The sequence below is a fragment of the Cydia strobilella genome, chromosome 24 (assembly GCF_947568885.1).
Source record: "Cydia strobilella chromosome 24, ilCydStro3.1, whole genome shotgun sequence".
Taxonomy (NCBI): Eukaryota; Metazoa; Arthropoda; class Insecta; order Lepidoptera; family Tortricidae; genus Cydia; species Cydia strobilella.
In genome coordinates, this window is record NC_086064.1 from 8,903,227 (window position 1) to 8,922,886 (window position 19,660).

General features: G+C 36.2%; 2 protein-coding genes across 2 annotated transcripts; one reads left to right on the forward strand and one right to left on the reverse strand.

The window, feature by feature from the left end:
* The first annotated feature begins 356 nt into the window (after window positions 1-356).
* LOC134751979 (zinc finger protein 678-like) lies at window positions 357-7,482 on the forward strand. The gene is made up of 5 exons (XM_063687505.1): window positions 357-432; window positions 1,082-1,193; window positions 1,696-1,872; window positions 3,026-3,430; window positions 5,633-7,482. Exons 2-5 carry the CDS (start codon window positions 1,109-1,111, stop codon window positions 7,360-7,362), a joined length of 2,397 nt encoding a protein of 798 aa, XP_063543575.1. The 5' UTR covers window positions 357-432; window positions 1,082-1,108; the 3' UTR covers window positions 7,363-7,482.
* A 5,141-nt stretch (window positions 7,483-12,623) lies between these two features.
* On the reverse strand, window positions 12,624-17,712 carry LOC134752251 (zinc finger protein 271-like). Its single transcript, XM_063687881.1, has 2 exons — window positions 17,573-17,712; window positions 12,624-14,732 (listed from the first exon to the last, which is right to left on the reverse strand). Exons 1-2 carry the CDS (start codon window positions 17,652-17,654, stop codon window positions 12,967-12,969), a joined length of 1,848 nt encoding a protein of 615 aa, XP_063543951.1. The 5' UTR covers window positions 17,655-17,712; the 3' UTR covers window positions 12,624-12,966.
* Between the last annotated feature and the right edge of the window lie 1,948 nt (window positions 17,713-19,660).

Consider the following 19,660-nt stretch of genomic DNA (forward strand, 5'->3'; position numbering starts at 1 on the left):
GCGGTTATACACGATATCCTGTGGTTGGCATTCTTGTTGCCAGCAGGTCGGCAGCAACATAAACGCTTCCTCCACTACATCACTAGAGAAAGAAATATCTCTTTCTCGCTCTCACTTATGGGTGCGGTAGTCTGTTACGACTTTAAGACTTGTAAAAAATACCAAATGTCAGATTCGGTTTGCCATGTGCAAGCGAGACAGCGCTATGCTACGTCCCGTTCTCACCTGTCATTCCGTACGGAAACTTTCCATAGAGGTACAATATGAGTATATGAATATACTAGATCTACGCCAAAGAGTAGTATAATATATAGGTCTCCATGTATAGGAGAATCTACGCTGTCAACCATCTGTCAACGATGTTTTTGTAGGTTATAGCGTCTCCTATATATTATACTACTCTTTGTTATAGCGTAAGCATAAAAATTTCAGGTTTGTGGTTATATTATGATTTATGTTGTTTATGTTTTGTTTTCCATGCCTCTTTTTAGGGTTCTTACTCTCCATTTTCTAAAAAACCGAGCCCTATTTGTTTCAAATGAACAATAAATCCCTTAATCTCTTCAGTTATTCACTTCAATTTCAAGGAATTAGACTATTAATTTAAATAGTTTGAGTGACAAGAAGAGTACAAGTAAGTTTACTCTTTGAAAGCCACGTCCGCGGTGCGTCATCGTGAAACTTGTTTGAATGCAATGCACGAATTAATTCTTCATTCCTTTTCGAGTTCTTCTATTCACTTTTTCATAACGCGCGAACACTATTAAATCCAAGCAAACTTTTGCATTACATTTACACTTTTGATTTCACACACACACACACACACACACACACACATTCACATTCACTCCCTCCTCATAACAAGCGTACACACATACAAGTTCACACTCCTCTTTCTTTCCTATCCTTAAGTTTAATATACATAAATATAATATAGGTAACTCGTGATGACCTTGAACCCCGCCATACAGGCCATGCCTAGTGCGGGGTTCACTGCAATGTGCCTCTGTGAAGTTGTTTTTTTTTAAATAAAGATATTTGTTTTTTTTTTATGTTGATATTGGGTTGTAACACGCGTCAGTTGACATCTGGCAGTCGAAGGAGCAAGATGTTTGTGGAGGCGAGCGTGAAGCTGGAGCCCGAGTGTGAGAGCGGCGCCAAGAGTGAGACGACAGAGCTACCCACTGACCAAGGTGAGAGAGTGGGAAAGTGGACCTGTGCGAAATCACCTTTTCATACAAACGCGGTCCTCATTTTCCACTCTGGATATTAACATTATTGAAAATATGTTGACAATAGGGAATATTACGCGAAACTCTGCGCAGGGGGCGCCAATACCACAATCTGAGGGTCTATCGCACAACGAGTAAACCGAAATATCGTTATCTAACATCTCTGTCACTTGCATATGCGAGCGATAGATAGATAGATAGATAATAGTTTATTCATCAACATATGGTAATAGATACATTTAAAATATACATGATAAAGAGGCAGATAGCGAAATTTCGGATTCGCGTTTCCCTTTAGGTTAGGTTAGGTTAGTTGTAAACAACTTACCCATTTTATTTATGCTTGTAGTTTTAGTTATACTTTTGTATGTAATTTTAGTTAAGGTTTATCACGAATAAAGCATTTGATTCTTGATTCTTAAATTTTGTAGTTACTACAGATATTTGTATGGTTTTTGTGCAGTTCAAGTGAAGTCGGAGCCTGGGTTTCAACAAGAGGAGGCGGAATGCATCAAAGAAGAGCCATGGTGTTCAGACAGCGCAGCGCTAGCCCAACTGTACACCGACCACGAGGTGAAGGACGAGCTTGTGCTGGGGCCGGAGTGCACGCACCAGCCAGACGTAGCCCTCGTGGTTTGCAGTGAGTTGTTTTAAGCTCTGTTTTTTTACAAGCTTCTATTTGACTCATAGTTTTATTCCATGAGTATCTATCGCGGTAACCGAAGACAATATTTTGCAATGTTTGTTTATAATATGTTTGTTCGGGTCAAGTCTTGCATGATAAATCAGACTTAAAACATTTAAAACCTTCGCGCTTTTAACACTTAATATCTGGGAGACCGAGCTTTGCTCGGAAAACATATAAAAACTCAAAAATGCACGTTTTCCCAGAGATAAGACCTAGCTAGAGACCCCCATATAGCAAATTTCATCGAAATCGTTAGAGATTCCCGAAATATATATATTGTATATATTTTTTTTTTTTACTAGCCCATTATGGTGTCCCACTGCTGGGCAAAGGCCTCTCCCCTTGTCTTCCACGACTCCCGATATAGTGCCTCCTCCGGCCAGTTCTTGAGAAAGGTGTCTAGGTCGTCCCGCCATCTCCGTCTGGGCCTGGCCCCTCTTCTGGCATCCATTTGGTGGCTATGCTAGCCCATCTGTCTGGATGCATGCGTATATATACAAGAATATGTATAAATATGTATATATACAAGAATTGCTCGTTTAAAGGTATAAGATTAAATAACATTTATAATCGGGTCGGGTTCCACGACCAGTGAAACCTGTATCGAAACATCAGTAAATAAAGGTAACAAATAAATTCGCGGTAGACCCGATTATAAATGAAATCAGACTTACTTTCCATTAGTTTATTGAGCTGAAATTTCACATACATATGTAAGTTGGGTAGGGTGACGATTCAATATTATCACCATCGCATCGAGCTCATCTGATGATGGACACAGGTGTCACAGGTGGCCATAGGAACTCTGTGATAAAACAACGCAACCTAATTGTGTTTGGGTTTGTTAGGATTGTCTCAATGAGTATTAGGTATTTGTCAGTTGAAAGAAAAGTGCAGTCAGCGAGAAAAGCTTGTATCAAAACTTTAATAATTAGCAAAAACATTGGCATTCATTTATTACATACCTAAGACGATTGAGGGGGGGGGGAAGGGGGGTCGAACATATCTTATTTTTTCTTACAAGGTTAAGTTAAGATCACAAAGATTTTCTTACTCTGTATTATTATGACCTGTACGGCTTGTGTGAAATTTCCCTTGTTATCAGGTTGGGCGCAAGCCGACGCCGACGGTTGCGTACTAGACCCGAGGCCGCAACAACAGCCAACGCTGAGGGATTGGTCCGCGATGCTTCTGCGTATAAACAGTACAAGCTACCAGCAAAATACCAGTGGACATAGTGCAACTGACAGCGATTCTGATAGTAAAGATAACTTTACCACACACACAAGCAACGGCCAAAAGACTAACATTGACAAGAAAAGCTACGAGCAAAATACCGGCAGTGAGAAAAGCGCATCTGGCAGTGATAGTGTGTCTGACAGTAAGGATGCTGACATTACACACAAACCGAGCTACAAGCAGACAGACAGTGAAACCAATCCTAGCTGCGAGCAAAATACTGATAATGAGGATAGAGCAACTGACAGCGAAGTCAAAGAAGATAATACAGGTAAGCGAGATATCTGTAATACTAGATTAGATTAGATGAGATTAGATGATTTATTTCATGAAAGACAATTTACATAATAAGTTTGCATTAATGTCAAAAATATAAGAATTTCTATCATGATCGTCAAAATAAAAATAAAAATGAAAATAATAACAATACTGATGAAAATATAATTATAGCTCCAATAAGGATTGTCAACACAATTACAATAAGAGTAAGTAGATAAATACTTACAAATCCAAAATATAAGTAAATTTACAATGTCAAAACCTACACTAAACAATAAAAACACAACACACAAGAACAATAAAAGTAGAAACAATAAATAAAAAGTCAATTTATCCCAAATCACAATGTAGATTCTTATAAATTGACATTAATGTAATTTGTACTGTAATCATATGTTGTGAAATAAATCTAAAAAAAAAAAAAAAAAAAACAGTGGTTACAGTGTCATATTAATGGACTACACTAAGGGATTGTTTTGTGAGGCTTGAACGCGTCTCAATCGAGCCATTCGCGAACACCAGGACTTTAGAGTTTGAGAACACAACTGACGTTCACAGCGATTGTGATACTCAAAGTGTCTACAAAGACATTTCATTGAACTTTAGTAAAAGTTGCTCAGTATAATCCCAAAACCTCTCTGGCAACGGAAATGCACTTATTTTTTAGCCACCGTGTATAATAGTCTTTCTAAAGGTGATTAAGATGGATTACACTGATTTAAACTTACACGATTTTTACTCATTATTATTTATCTCCACGGGACTTAATCGCGTAAAATAGTTTTAAATTTACCTCCGACGTTTCGAGGACGGCGTTGTCCCCGTGGTCTCGGAGAAGACTGGCTAAAGTTGACATCAACATCTTCTAGGCGCGCGAGTTTTTCGAACTACCCGCACTTGGTCTTGTTTATTAACTTGAACGAACTTGTTTGTAACTTTGACGATTTTTACTCATTATTATTCACAACGACGGGACTTAATCGCGTAAAATAAGTTTTAAATTTACCTCCGAAACGTCGGAGGTAAATTCAAAAATTATTTTATTGTATTTATTGAGGAACACAGAAAACATACATGGAATGAATAAATAACTTAAAATAGCATTAATGTCCTTAAATCTATATTTTTGAACTAGCCATGTTTGTGAGGAAAAATATGCACTTGTTCCAAAAACAGCAAAATGAAAGGTTAAAAAACAAACTTCTATTACCTGCACCAAAACTAGAACTATTCCGAAACAGCCCCCTATACGCCGCCGCAAAATATTATAACAATCTTCCAAACTACATTAGGTCAGAGGAGAGGGACGAAACGTTTGCAAAAAAGTTGAAGGCATTTCTTATTAATAAAAACTATTATGCAGTTGACGATTTTTTAAATTATTCCGATATTTGTACCAACTAATGTTACGGTGTAAATAATTATAATTTTTATTAATTTAATATTTATATTAGCACTAGTCCTAGTTTTAAGTTTTACCTGCCATACCCGTTCCGGGTCCATGAGATACTTTTTACATGTTTTTAACATCTTGTAATTACCATGGTGCAATAAAGAAATAAGAAGTAAATACAGATGCTTCTATAAACGTATCTCACGGGGATCATATATATGTATCATATCATATCATATCATTTATTCCATTGTAATCATGTTCATTTGTACATACTGGTCTTACATATTGGTCAAGTAGGTACATGATACCCTGCTAGGGTGTACAATATTGGATCTTAAAGTACTTATTTTGAACTTATACCTAGTTTTAATTTCTTATATAAACTTTTAAATAAAATAAAATTGTGTAAAAAAAAAAAAACAATAATAATAAGATAAAACTAATTAATGCGTTAATCATTAATAATCATAAATTATAGTCATACTCATACTCGAATGAAATTTAACAATAAATTATTAATAGTTATCATAAAATTCATAAACAATTTAATCATTTCGCATTATCCAGACTTTCATCATTAAAAAATTCATCCATTGAATAGTAACATTTTTCTAATAACATTTCCTTTAACTGTTTCTTAAATAATGTATCGCTAACTTCTAGATTCAGAGTATACTTTACCACTTAACTTACTTAACTAACTATTTATATAATATTTTACGCGATTTGTCCCGTCGTTGTAAATAATAATTAAGATGGATTAACGGTAAAACTATATCACGCATGTCCTTTCAACAGACTTGGCAATGGCTTCCGACGAGGACAGGTGTAAAACGACGCTCAAGCCGGTCTGCATGACGCCACAACGACGCTTGCGGGACTGCTGGGTTAAACTCGAACGCATCCAACTCCACGAAACAGCCAACGACCAGGGAGACCACACGGGAGATTCTACTGATAACTCTGATGAAGAAATACACGTTAAATGTAAAGAAATTTGTGATAGCACAGTTCACAATAACGCAGGGATATATGTTTGTGACATTTGTGGTAAAACATTTGAACAGAAATATTACTTGATACGCCATATTAAACTACACTCAATAAATATATCTGAAATGACGTCAAAAATCAATCAAAATCATGTTGAAAAAGAGATACTATATATCTGCGATCTATGTGGGAACAAATATACACAAAAAGTACACTTGGTAACACACATGCGATGTCATACTGGCCAAAAGCCATATAAATCCCAGAAATCGTATTCGTGCGATATATGTGACCAGACTTTTACATATTCGAGTAGTTTGAAATGTCATAATAAACTAGTACATAGTGGTGAGAAACTATATTCGTGCAAAATATGTAAAAAGAGCTACACCGGATTGACTGCTCTATGGAATCATAGTCTTAAACATAAAGGGAAGCTTTTTCCCTGCGAAATATGCGACAAGATGTTTAAGAGAGCTGATACTTTGAAAAAACATTTACTTATCCATGCGAGAGCTAAGCCATACTCTTGTGATGTTTGTCAAAAAGACTTTAGACAATCCAATGCTTTAAGATTACATAAACGAATTCACAAGGCTGAAAGACTTTATTCATGCGAGATTTGTAAAAGGACGTTCAAACTTTTGCGTTTTTTTAAACCGCATAAACAAAGTCACATAGGAGAGAGGCTCTACTCATGCGACATATGTCAAAATAAGTTTCCACGAGCAAACAGTTTGACCATACATATGCGCATACACACGGGGGAAAAGCCTTATTCATGCGAAATTTGTAAAAAAGAGTTTACGCAAAAGGGTCATTTACAGGAACACATGCATGTTCATTCAACAGTAAAAGCATACCCTTGCGACATATGTCAAAAAAAGTTTAAGACTTCAGGTAATTTATTGGCTCATAAAACAGTTCACTCAGTTGAGCTGTACCATGTTTGCGAAGTATGTAATATGAAATTTAAATCATCGTACTTGTTAACTTCTCACAAAAAAATTCACTCAGAAGTGAAGCTGCACTCCTGCGAAATATGCCAAAAGCGGTTTAGGAGACCGTGTCATTTAGAGGTTCATAAACGAATGCACACCGGCGAGAAACCTTATTCCTGTGACATTTGTAATATGAAATTCGCGCAGACGAGTAATTTACGTACACATAAGCGATCTGTCCACATGTTACTATTCCCTTGCGAAATGTGTCACAAAAAATTTAAAGACATGCATGGTTTAGAGACACATAAACGGCGTTATCACGCCGAATATAAACAATATTCCTGCGAAATATGTAAATATACGTTTTTGCGATCAGAACTTCTTAAGAGACACCAACTATTGCATTTAGAAACGAAGCCTTTTACCTGTAAAATATGTAAAAAACGGTTCAGGCGATCAGATGGTTTGAAACAACATAAACTAATTCACACTGGTGAGAAACCATACACCTGCTCGTTGTGCGATATGCAGTTTATACGTTTAAATTCATTAAAAATGCATGTAAGAAAACACAAAGAAAAAGAGTGCTAAATACCCAAAGTTTTTTGTGGGAAAATTGTATTTATCTTGTGTACATGATGCTATCATTAAAAATATGTATGTAATGTATAAATGTGCATGCAAAAAAATAAAAACCGGCCAAGTGCGAGTCGGACTCGCGCACCGAGGGTTCCGTAATTTTTAGGATTTGTTGTTATAGCGGCAACAGAAATACATCATCTGTGAAAATTTCAACTGTCTAGCTATCACGGTTCATGTGTCACGGTGCCTGGTGACAGACAGACAGACAGACGGACAGCGGAGTCTTAGTAATAGGGTCCCGTTTTTACCCTTTGGGTACGGAACCCTAAAAACAAAGCGAAAGGAGCGTAATAATTACATGTTCTGCAAACAATAATGAAAAAACACAAACATTATAAAAACAAAAGAAATATCAATCAATTGTAGCTAAATCTTTACGTACGAGAACTTACTTTGCAAGATCGCAGTTTAATTCAAAGTCCTACCTTTATAGTAAAATCAACAGAGAATTCTCACTCACTACACTAATAGCTGATAAGACCGATAAGGGAAACAAGTGTCTTGCTGTTTTCTTAGACCTGCAGAAGGCATTTGACACCGTCTCTCTCCCCACTCTTATTCACAAGATGGAGAGAGCTGGCATAAGAGGTACTCCACTAAATTTGCTAAGTGACTATTTACAGGGGCGAACCCAGAGAGTTAAGATAGGTGACTTTATAAGCCAGGAGGCAGACATAACATTCGGCGTCCCCCAGGGTTCTGTCCTTGGGCCTACATTATTTCTACTCTATATTAATGACCTGACAAACCTCGGAATACAATGTGGGCACATCTTGTCTTACGCCGATGACACTGCCATAGTATTTGAAGGTCCATCCTGGGAGTCTGTGTTTGAAAGGGCTGAGATAGGACTCAGTAAAGTGGCTTCTTGGCTAAAAACGAACCTTCTAACTCTTAATGTTAATAAAACAAATTACATATGTTTAACTAAATATATCAGCTCACAACCTAATAATAATCTTAACTTAAAAATTCATACTTGTAATAATTCTAATCTACCTTCATGTAACTGTATGGGAATTGATAAAGTAAACTCCACGAAATATCTAGGTGTAATGCTGGACCAGCGCATGTCGTGGTATACTCATACTGAATATGTAAATATGAGAATACGAAAACTGATATGGCTATTCAAAAAGTTAAGACACATTACAACAAAAAATCTATTAAATCAGTTATATATAACTTTAGCTCAATCAGTAATGTCTTACTGCATATCAGTGTGGGGTGGCTCAGCAAAAACCAAGTTTCTGGAAGTTGAAAGGGGGCAACGTTGTTTACTAAAGGTTATGTACTCTAAGCCATACAGATTCCCAACGAAAGACCTCTACCACCTAAGTGACTTACTAACAATGAGGAAGCTGTATGTACTGAGTCTAACAACGAGACTACATAAAACATTACCATTTAACCCACAGCTGCTAAATCGTAGAAGAAAACATAATGTTGCCCCCATATCAACTACAAAATCTGTATTTGCTAAGAGACAATTTGGAGCGCAATCTGCATATGTGTACAATAAAATAAACAAAATACTAAATATATACAATTTACAACTATATAAATGTAAAAAAATATTAACCGAGTGGCTTAAAATACTTAACTACGAGGAGACAGAGGCTCTGATATATTAAATTAAGTTGATATTAACTCAAACTGTAAAGTACCTACTTATCAGTTTTAATATAATAAGTAAGAAAATATGACATTTTACATTTTACAGTACCTATTGTATAAGAAAATACCTATTGTGTAAGAAAAGTACGATACATAGTTCTATGCTTTACAGTACCTATATATAAGAAGTGCCGATTAGTACATCACCTCACCACCTGCACTCACACGATCTCATACACCTACACACACACATACACACACACACACACACACACACACACACATATACACATTTAATGTAGATAAAATTGTATTAGCTTAAGTTTTCTTTCTGCTTTTGTTAAACTAAAAATTACTTGTTGCTACGGAGGAGCGGGGCTTCCTGATACAGGTATAATATACTTAAAAGGAAGTCCCAACCTACTACCTTGTAATGTAACATTTTATTAATGAAATAAAATATTTTCATATTTTCATTTTCATATTTTTTCAATTAGACTTTCACTCAAACCCATACCACTGATGTAAATTACATCTCACTAAATGGCTTAAAGCTAAAACTTAATAGGAAACGGAGAAGCTGCTAAGATCGGAGTACTAGAATACACTCATTCACTCACACACCCACAAACACCCGTCTTAGTCGATATTCACACACATATTCATTCACATAATTAACTATTATTGTATTGGTTGTACCCTTAACTTGCTGCTGGAAGAGCGGGGTCTCCTGTCACAAGTATTGCAATACTTACTAGGAGGTCCCAACCCTTTCTCAAATTGTAACACAATGATTGTGACCAATAAACGATTTTTCATTTTTCATTTTCATTTTCATTTACACCTTAAATCAAACAAGTAAGAATTTACAGAAACAGTGTACCTGTTAATGCATGTCTTAGAATTAAGTTAAAAATCTATTAACTAGTAATTCTGTATAATTACCTATATCTGTATTTCTAATAGTTTTTCTCACTTTAGTATTTAAAAAAAATATGAATGCATTGTTTTGCTTACCGGGCGGCTCCATCCCGTTTCACAAAAATGTATATTTTTATGAAATATTTAAATAATTTTGTATTTGTATTTTGTATAATTATGAATTAAGCATATTGAAGAATATCTTATGTATTGAAATACTTTATTATTATTTTAATTTAGGGGTTGTTTTTTTACTATGAGTCCAATGTGTATACAAGCGACCTACACGTTATTTTTTCCTATTAATGTCACTTAAATAAAAAAGTTTAAATAAACAAGTGTTTTTTTCTTCTTCTCTGTCCGTTCAAGTACAACGTAAAGTATTTTATATTGCTCCTATGATTATTTGTCTGCCATATTATTTTCGACAAAATAAATATTAGTGATTTTATAACCCAAAACAGATTAGGAAAGAAAATTTAACGTTTATCGTTCCAAAACTCGTTATTCTACATCGAAATTATGTTATTGTACATCGAAAAAAATAATTCAAATAAGTTAGTGGCGTCACAAAGTTTGTGACTCCCCCTCCCCCATGTCACATTTTCTTGACCCCCTCCCCTAAACGTGTAATTAATGGATGACCCCTAACCAAACAAACATTTATGTGACATGAATAGGTCATCTTCTTATATCAGTCAAAAGTTTTCAAAAGTAAGGATAGGCCCTTTCGTGTAATGCCGAGCGCACAATGCTCACCAACGAAATGTGCACACACGTCATTTGCGAACGAATGAACTGGCTCACTTCGGAGTGTTCGTAAGTGCCCGTCTTTACGAAGTAATAATTAAGTCAATGATCTTAGTAGAACAAAATAATCCAAATAAAATAATAAAATTGATCTACCCAGTCAACAAATCTTCATAAATTTGGCAACGCGCATGTGACGCGTATGCAGTTGGCTGGTTGCATACGTAATGCTTTCTTTGAGAAAACCAGAGTACTTAGATGATATTTTGTGTTCGTAAGCTAAAAAAAGGTAATTAGGATTGTTTAATTAAATAGCCGAAATTGTTATTTATATTTATTGGCCGATATAACTTACAAACTTTATTTCTTAGATAATAAAATAATAAATGAAATATTTTCACTTACAAACTATGATATAACAAAATGTGACAAAACCAATGTCAAATCATCTAATCAATAGGCTTACAACGTAAAAAAATATAGAACGTCAATAGAAACTCTGGAATAAACAAACGCTTATGTAGATCTCTTTTAACCCATATTTAGCGCCTAATGTTAGTTAAGAACCAATAGAATCACTTAAGAACCATTAGTTTTTGCAAAGAGGATATAATATTATAGAGCGGTACTGCCATAGTAAATTTTGTAACCACAGTAAATTCACTGCCATCTATCGACACACTTTAAAACTAAAAATAAAGATTTATAAAAATACGATAAAATGTATTTAAATATGGATAAATGATTTTATTTGCATTAATTATTTTTATTATTTTGACCCATGTTCTTTCACTGATATGCGTTAAAATTGTTAAATAACAAACGAAACCGTCGACGCCCTCTATACGAAAGTAGGCCAAAGGTAGTAGCGACATCTGATCGAGAATCAAATTTTCGTAATTTTCGAGGCACGTTTTTTCCTTAGACTGTATCCATCTATTACGGAGTTATATTTATCTTTGGTTTTCGTCAGTCAGCGCGTGCAGTGATTCTATTGGTTCTTAAAAACACATCCCTCGCTATGCATCCTCACTCATCTCAGGAGGAAATGCAGCCTAATACTACTACTAATACCAAAGAGGTTATAATAGGATAGAGCAGTAAATTGTAAAAAAGAGCGCTTTCTCGCCAACAAACTGCATAAGCAGTTTGGCGAGTAACTTTAAAATTGATCATGTATATGTATGTGCCTTTGAAAAATAAACGAAAACAAAAAAAAGTGTATATCAGCTTTATGAATGAATTACATAAAGTGGTTATGCACTTTTGCAGATGGGTGTATGTTGGCTCACAAGGAAAATATATTATTAATGAAAGACTTACTAAACTTAACATCTTAGAGCTCTTTCCCACTGACTTCCAGTTTTTTGCGGGTACGGTTTTCTGTAGTCACGTTCACACGAGAATTCAGTTTGCGGAATACTGCACGAATACCACTAAAAACGGGATCCTGCAGAAAACCGTACCCGCAAAAAACTGGTCGTCAGTGGGAAAGAGCTCTTATACAAAGAGTAACATAACATAACATATATAGTAGTAACAACATATAACAACGTATATAACGTAGTGATAACATATATAGGTATTATATAAGTAATTATAATTATAAATAAAAGTGGTCATAATATTATACGACAGCTGAGTAATATGTAAGTGAAAATTCAATTCAATTTATTTATTTAAGACAACACTGGCCCATAACGGTTAGTAACAATTAAGGTTAAAAACTAAGTGTTAGTGGAACACAAAAAACAGAAAACGACAAAACAAAAACAGTCAGCAAATGTTAACTAAAATTACATAAATTTAGAAAGCAACTAATAATCCAACTCATAACAACACACAAATACATATTAATAGGTATATTTTTAACAAAAATATCCGGCCCTCAAGATCTAAGATTTGACCAATTTAGCTTAATTAGATATAGACGGTAGAAGATACAGGAAAACAGAACAACATGGAGTAACAATATTAGGGATTGGACCGGCAGCAAGGACGCCGCCACTTTTTCTAGAACGGCAGAGTCTAGAAAACTTTTGCATGATGATCGCCGACATCCGATAGGATATGGCACGAGAAGAAGAAGAGAAGATATAAACGACCTGATTCCCATAATATCATAGTGGTCTACACATACTTCTGGTAAATTCAATGTTCGACACGCCTATTCACCATATTCGTAGAACGACAATAATCGTCTTTCGGTCAATAATCGGTCTCACATGGAATACAAAAAAATGTCACGTTCTTTATCTTGCTTTACTACTCTTTAGTATGGTATTTTTGGTTATGAACTTTTAAATGTTGTGACTGTGTGAATTTCTTATTACATATATCGCAAGAATGCGGCTTTGTAACAGCGTGGATGAGTTTGTGTTTAATTAAATCACTACAACGTTTAAATCGCTTCCAACATGTTTCACAAGTGTAAGGTCTTTCTCCTGTGTGTATTCGCTCATGCTCCTTTAAATTCTCCAAATAAGTGAACGTTTTTTTACAGACTTCGCAACTGTACGGTCTTTCTCCAGTGTGGGTACGCCTATGCTTTTTTAAAGTCTGCTTCGCTGTAAACCTTTTTTCACATATTTCACACGAATAAGGTTTTTCTCCAGTGTGGGTTCGTTTATGTTTATTTAGACCTGAGACCAGTGAAAACCGCTTTTCACAAACATTGCAGGTAAACGGCTTCTCACCAGTATGGACCAGTTGGTGTTTCTTACAATCCCCCGAACGTGCAAATCGCGTCGAACATATATGGCACGAGAATGGTTTTTCTCCAGAGTGAAATATTTTATGTGCCTCTAGACCACTAGAATAGTTGAAACGTTTAGGACATATTACACAAAAGTAAGGTTTGTCATTCGTATGGATTAGACTATGTATCTTTAAATTACCCGATTGCCTGAATGTCTTTTTACATATTTCGCAAGAATATGGCTTTACGCCAGTGTGTATTTGTTTATGAGTTCTTAAAGAACTTGGAGTAGTGAAGGTTTTTTTACATTCTTCGCAAGAATAGGTTTTTTCGCCCGAGTGAGTTAGTTTATGCATTTTTAGACCACTCGGTGCCGCAAACGACTTTTTACATATTTCGCACGAGAATGGCTTTTCCCCCGTATGAGTTCGTATATGTATCTTAAGAGCACCCGATTCTGTAAATCTCTTTTTGCAGATTTCACACGAGAATGGTTTTTCTCCAGTGTGGATTCGTTTATGTTTATTCAATTGAGTCGGTAATGTAAACTTTTTTTTGCATATATCACATGAGTTTAATTTAACACCATGGATAAGTTTATGTTTTTTTAAATCACCGGAACCGGTAAATCGCTTAAAGCATATTTCACACTCGTAAGGCTTCTCCCCGCTGTGAATACGCTTATGTGTGCTCAAGTCGGCTGATTTCACGAATTTCTTTTTACAAACATGACACGAGTATGGCCTCTCGCCAGTATGGATTCTTTTATGACCTTTTAGTGAGGTCGAATGCTTAAATCGCTTTCCACATAATTCGCAGAAGTACGGTCTCGCTTCTGAATGGATTCGTTTATGTGTCTCTAAGTGACCTAATTGCGTGAACCTTTTCATACATATTTTGCACAAGTATGGTTTTTCACCACTGTGTACTCTTTGGTGGTTGACAAGGGAACTAGAATACGCAAATTGTTTCTTGCATATGTTACAGGAGTAGGATTTTCCTGATATGTTCTTCTTCCGCTGGTGAAACGTCATATGATGTATTAGTTGGTCTTTTTGTTCATACGTTTTACCGCAAACGTCACAAACGTAGTTTGTCATCGTAGCACTGCCTATATATAGATTGTTTCTGTTTATTTTCTGACTACCTATAGCTTTACTTTCTTTGCCAAGTACGTTAATGGTCTTAGAAGTCTTATAGCGGGTTCTGGAACGCACGACGTCGTAGCGCTCGAGCCGAACCCAGCAGTTCATGAGCGCGAATTGATCTTTGTTTCGGACGCATTTTTGAGCCGGTTCTTCTCGTTTGCTGCCGCTCTCAATAGCTGACGCGGCTGAAAATTATAATGTATACCTCTAATACAAGTCAGATTTAGACAAATATAAGGTACCTATTTACCTATAAGCATTGTAAGAGCAATTTACAGAAACACCAAAATAAAAAACATTAGTTACCATAACCTGTAGTAGTATTTCACAAGGCTGGGCTCATCATTATTAGTAACTAGGTACCCATGGAGAAAAATAATTCTAACTTGGCGGTTTACTAATTTGATGGCAAAAGGTGGGAGGAATCCAATTAACACATAATATATAAATTATAGTTTGTCAAAGGACTGTCTCATTTCAAACATAGATAATATCTTTGTCTTACACTAGTACTAGCACCCAAAAGAAAAGGATTAGTATAGTTTTTTTTTTGTTCTTATTTACTGACAACTTATAGATATACCTCATATCATTGTATGTGCAAAGTTTCATTACAATCCAACACGTAGTTTTAAAATGAGAACGAAACTCCGTTTGTATGGGTGAAATTCGGCCGAGCTTGCCGGGGACTCTTAAAGTTCACACAACTACAGTTCTCCTACAGAAGAAACAAAGAAACTTACTATGAACCACAAGTGTGACATCAGGCTTCTGGGCGGAGTCCGGCCTCAGCGAGGGGTCTTCTTTGACCACATGTTCAGTGTACATGCCCGCCAGCGCCACTAACTCACTCACACCATCGCTGTCCGAGCAAGACGGTTCCTTGACACACTCCTCTTCTATATGTTTTGCTTCCTCTTTTACAACTGTTAAAAAAAGGATATTCTATATCTTATACCTTTAAACGAGCAATTCTTGTATATATATTTATATATTTCGGGGAACTTGGAAACGGCTCTAACGATTTTGATGAAATTTGTTATATGGGGGTTTTCGGGGCCGAAAAATCGAGCTAGCTAGGTCTTATCGGTCTTCAACGTGCATTTTTGAATTTTTATATGTTTTCCGAGCAAACTTCGGTCTCCCAGATATTGACAAATAAAATTTAAAAATAAAGGAGGGTAGCTGTCTACGAGCAAACATCGTTACAATTAGCTCTGTAAATAAATATTGATTTCAAGTTTTTTTTTAATAGCACGTCGGTGGCAAACAAGCATACGGCCCGCCTGATGGTAAGCAGTCACCGTAACCTATGGACGCCTGCAACACCAGAGATATTACATGCGCGTTGCTGACCCTTTAAAAACCTGTACACTCCTTTTTTGAAGAACACCATACTGTAGCCCCTCGGGAAAACCTCGGCAGAGAGCTCATTCCACAGCCGAAGCGGCCGCGGGAGGAAATTCCTCTTAAACCGCACAGTACGCGACTATTCAAGTATTTAAGCTGTAGTTTTTTAAAATATTTCGCGCTAATATCTTCGGGCAAGTCAAATACTAGTGAACAGTGTTGAATGCAAATGACAAAAGACTAATTTTAAAGTAATATCAATGTAAAAACGACTGTCACTTCACACAGTGCAGTTTTTGAAACAAACGTCGTAACCGACGCGGGTAGCACGGCGCTTGCGCCCTTTACCCCACGGCCTGGCGTCTTGGAGGTAACAGCATTGTACAATAACTGAACACGGAGTGCGAACAAATTTGGACCATAAATACAGTCAGTCAAGCTATAAGTTCAATAAAACTAAAAGATTGAATCTAAGTTGTCAGCCGGTTTATCACAAATACATTTTGTAATTAACATCTCAAAAAACACCACAGAATGATTTGATTAGCTTGCAAACTACAAATAAACTCCCGCCTGGAAGTAATAGTATGTACGGCCTGCAAGGGTTTTCACCATTATACGTGTGGTTCTGGCACCATTCTTGTTACCCGTAAGGCCGGTCTTTACGAAGTAATATTGTGTCGTTTTCAAGCAAAACGTACCACATTGTCGTTTGCCATGAGGACGCTCTGACAGGTTTTTCGTATAAAGATACAAGCAATTTTCGTCCGTATGGTAAGCGACAATGTGGTACCTTTTGATTGAAAACGTCACATAATAAGTCAATGTTTTGGTCACACCCGTCAGACCCGTCATGCTATATGGAGCAGAGTGCTGGACATCTAAGAAAGAACATGAGGCCAAACTTCACTCGACTGCGATGAAAATGCTTAGTTGGGCTGGAGGGGTAACTAAACTGGACAAAGTCAGAAATGAGTATGTAAGAGGTCGCTTCAAAGTGGCACCAATTCCAGAAAAACTGCAAGAAAGCCAATTGCGGTGGTATGGACATGTCTTGCGCCGACAACGACCACCCAGTTAAAATCGCATTAAATATTGACACAGGTAAACAACCCAAAGGGCGCCCAAAAGCAACCTGGTGGAGAAACCTTCAAAGACTGTCAGAAAAAATCCTAGCTGACCCGTGTGACAGAGCCGAATGGCGGAAAAATATTCGGAGGGCCGACCCCAAATGAAATGGGAAAAGGCACGGAGAAAGAAGAAGAGTTTTGGTCACACTTTTGATATTTGATAGGCAATCTTATTCAGTACAGGATATAAAACAGCTTAGTGCACCAAATAGTATTTTAATAAAGTATTTTCTGTTATGAATATACTACAAATATAGTGTAATACTGTGCTATTTCGATATGCCTGATGTAGATTTGTTTTATACTGAGATAAAATATAATGTTAAAAATATTATTTTGAATAGTGTAGTTAAAAATACCAGACAACTTTAGTTCGTAGTCTCTGTCATAAATATACTACCTATATGGTGTAATATTTTTCTATTTCGAGACCTTCATATTTACGTTATTTAGCAGTATATATGTGGAAGCTTGTAATTTGCATTTAGTAGATAAAGATATATTAGGCAGTAAGCATCCCGAATAAAATAAAATAAAGTACTTACCCTGATCCATTACTTCATTTAGCTCGTTTTTCACGCGTGTCGCCTCCATCAGCGGCATGATACCGCGATGTCTAACCTCCATTTCACAATTGTTGAGCCTGGTTATTTTCGTATAGTCAAAAAACGATAAGTTGAACAACGGAATAAATACATTACAACTCTTACAAGTAACCCAATGAAATGTTTAAAAGTATAAATTAACTAGATACACCGGTCTATATTAAAACATCCTCTGACGAGTCAAGCAAAATAAAGAGATCGGACTCGGACGAAACGAAAACAACCTCAAAAGATGCTCAAAAACAACGAGAAAACAACTATGAAAATGAAATGACGGCCGCCGTCAATTTACCAGAGACACACATTTCAAACTTTTTTTACAAATACAGTAAGGATTTGTTAAGGCTCCTACACATTCACGCGTTAATCACGGCGCGATGCTAGAAAAAGAAAAAAGTTATTGGTAAGTAAAATTCGTAACACACCATCGCACCGCACCAAGGTCATTATGCGACGCACCCACAAGTAAGAGCGAGAAAGAGATAACGCTTTTGTTAATAAAGGTTTCTTTTAATTTTCTTACAAATAGATGTTCTTTCTTTTCTTCCTTTATATTGTTTGGTAGTTTATTATATATCTTTATGGACATTGATAATGGGCCAGACGATACCACTATGATAATAGTTGCAGCAAAATCTTCATCAGCAATAAAATGTTTAATCAACGAAGCATTTTGTATCCTACGAAATTGAGCCAACAAAGCAATTTTAAAGCCATGTTCGTTGTTGTTAAATTATAACATTGATGCATAAAGACGATTTGTTTACTGTTTATGGTAGTGGCGCCCCCTACGCAGAATTTGCGTTTATTCCCCTACTCAAATTCCAAATTTTATTTAATTAATTTGGAATAAAATATACGCACAGACGGACGGACTGATGGACTGACGGACGGATGGATTGACGGTCGGACGGACAGAAGAACATGAAGAAACTGCAAAGGTTCCGGTTTTACCATTTTAGTTACGGAACCCTAAATGTGCGCATGAAGCAGGGGCCCGAGTAAGACGGCAAAAGCGTGTCCGCTACGCGGGGCACGATAACATAATAGTTACGAAATCACAACTTGTCCCGCAAAAAAGAAATGTAGGTAGGTATGTAAGATTTTTTAAGACATAAAACCCCTCCACACTCGCGTTCGCGGCTTCCCGCGAACATATAAAATATGGTGAAGGTTCGCTTATATTGAAATAATATTAAGTAACGTTCGAAAGTTACGCGAATAGGGGATATTACTGCAATGTTCTGCCACCAGAGTGCAGGACTAGCCTTTTTAGTAAACCATAAAGTAACTTATACATACTGTAAGTACCTTTATCAGGTTTTTGACAAGTTTTCAGACTTTCCAGAGATAATAAAATATTATGACATTGATGCATCAAGGCGGTTTGCTTCATGGAGAGTTTGCTTACTTACACAGGATCTACCGGGAAACGCGAACCCGAAAATTCTTTATCGCTCGAATATGCAAGAGTGACAGAGATGTTAGATAAAGAAATTTTCTTGTTTCACGTTAAAGGTTGAAATTAGATTGCACTTTTGGGAAATGTGACGTCTTCAAATAAATCATCAAAGCTGGAATTAATTGGGAAAACCTTGTAGATTGGTGCGCCTGGTAAAGGGTTAAGGTACATTCTGGCTTAATAAGTCGGGTCTTTTATTTGAAACATCGTATACTCTGATTTGTAATTAGATTCCATAAAACTAACCTCACTTTTTCTCTTTTCCGTATGTTTTAAGAAACTAAACAAAGCCAAAATGATACATCTACATTTATTTAAATGCTAGAGTATGTAAAAGAGAAATTTGAGTTTACTTCTTTACATATTTTCCATTATTACGAAAGAAAAAGGATCTGAGTGAGGTTAGTTTTTTGGAATCTAATTACAAATCAGAGTAGTCTGATCCAGGGGTTCCCGATCTTTTTCAGTCCGCGGCGCACTTGCAAGTTTAAAATGTAATCTCGGAGCCCTAACCTAGCTAGGCTATTCAAAATAGATAGGTACCATGATGAGGCAATCCTCACCAG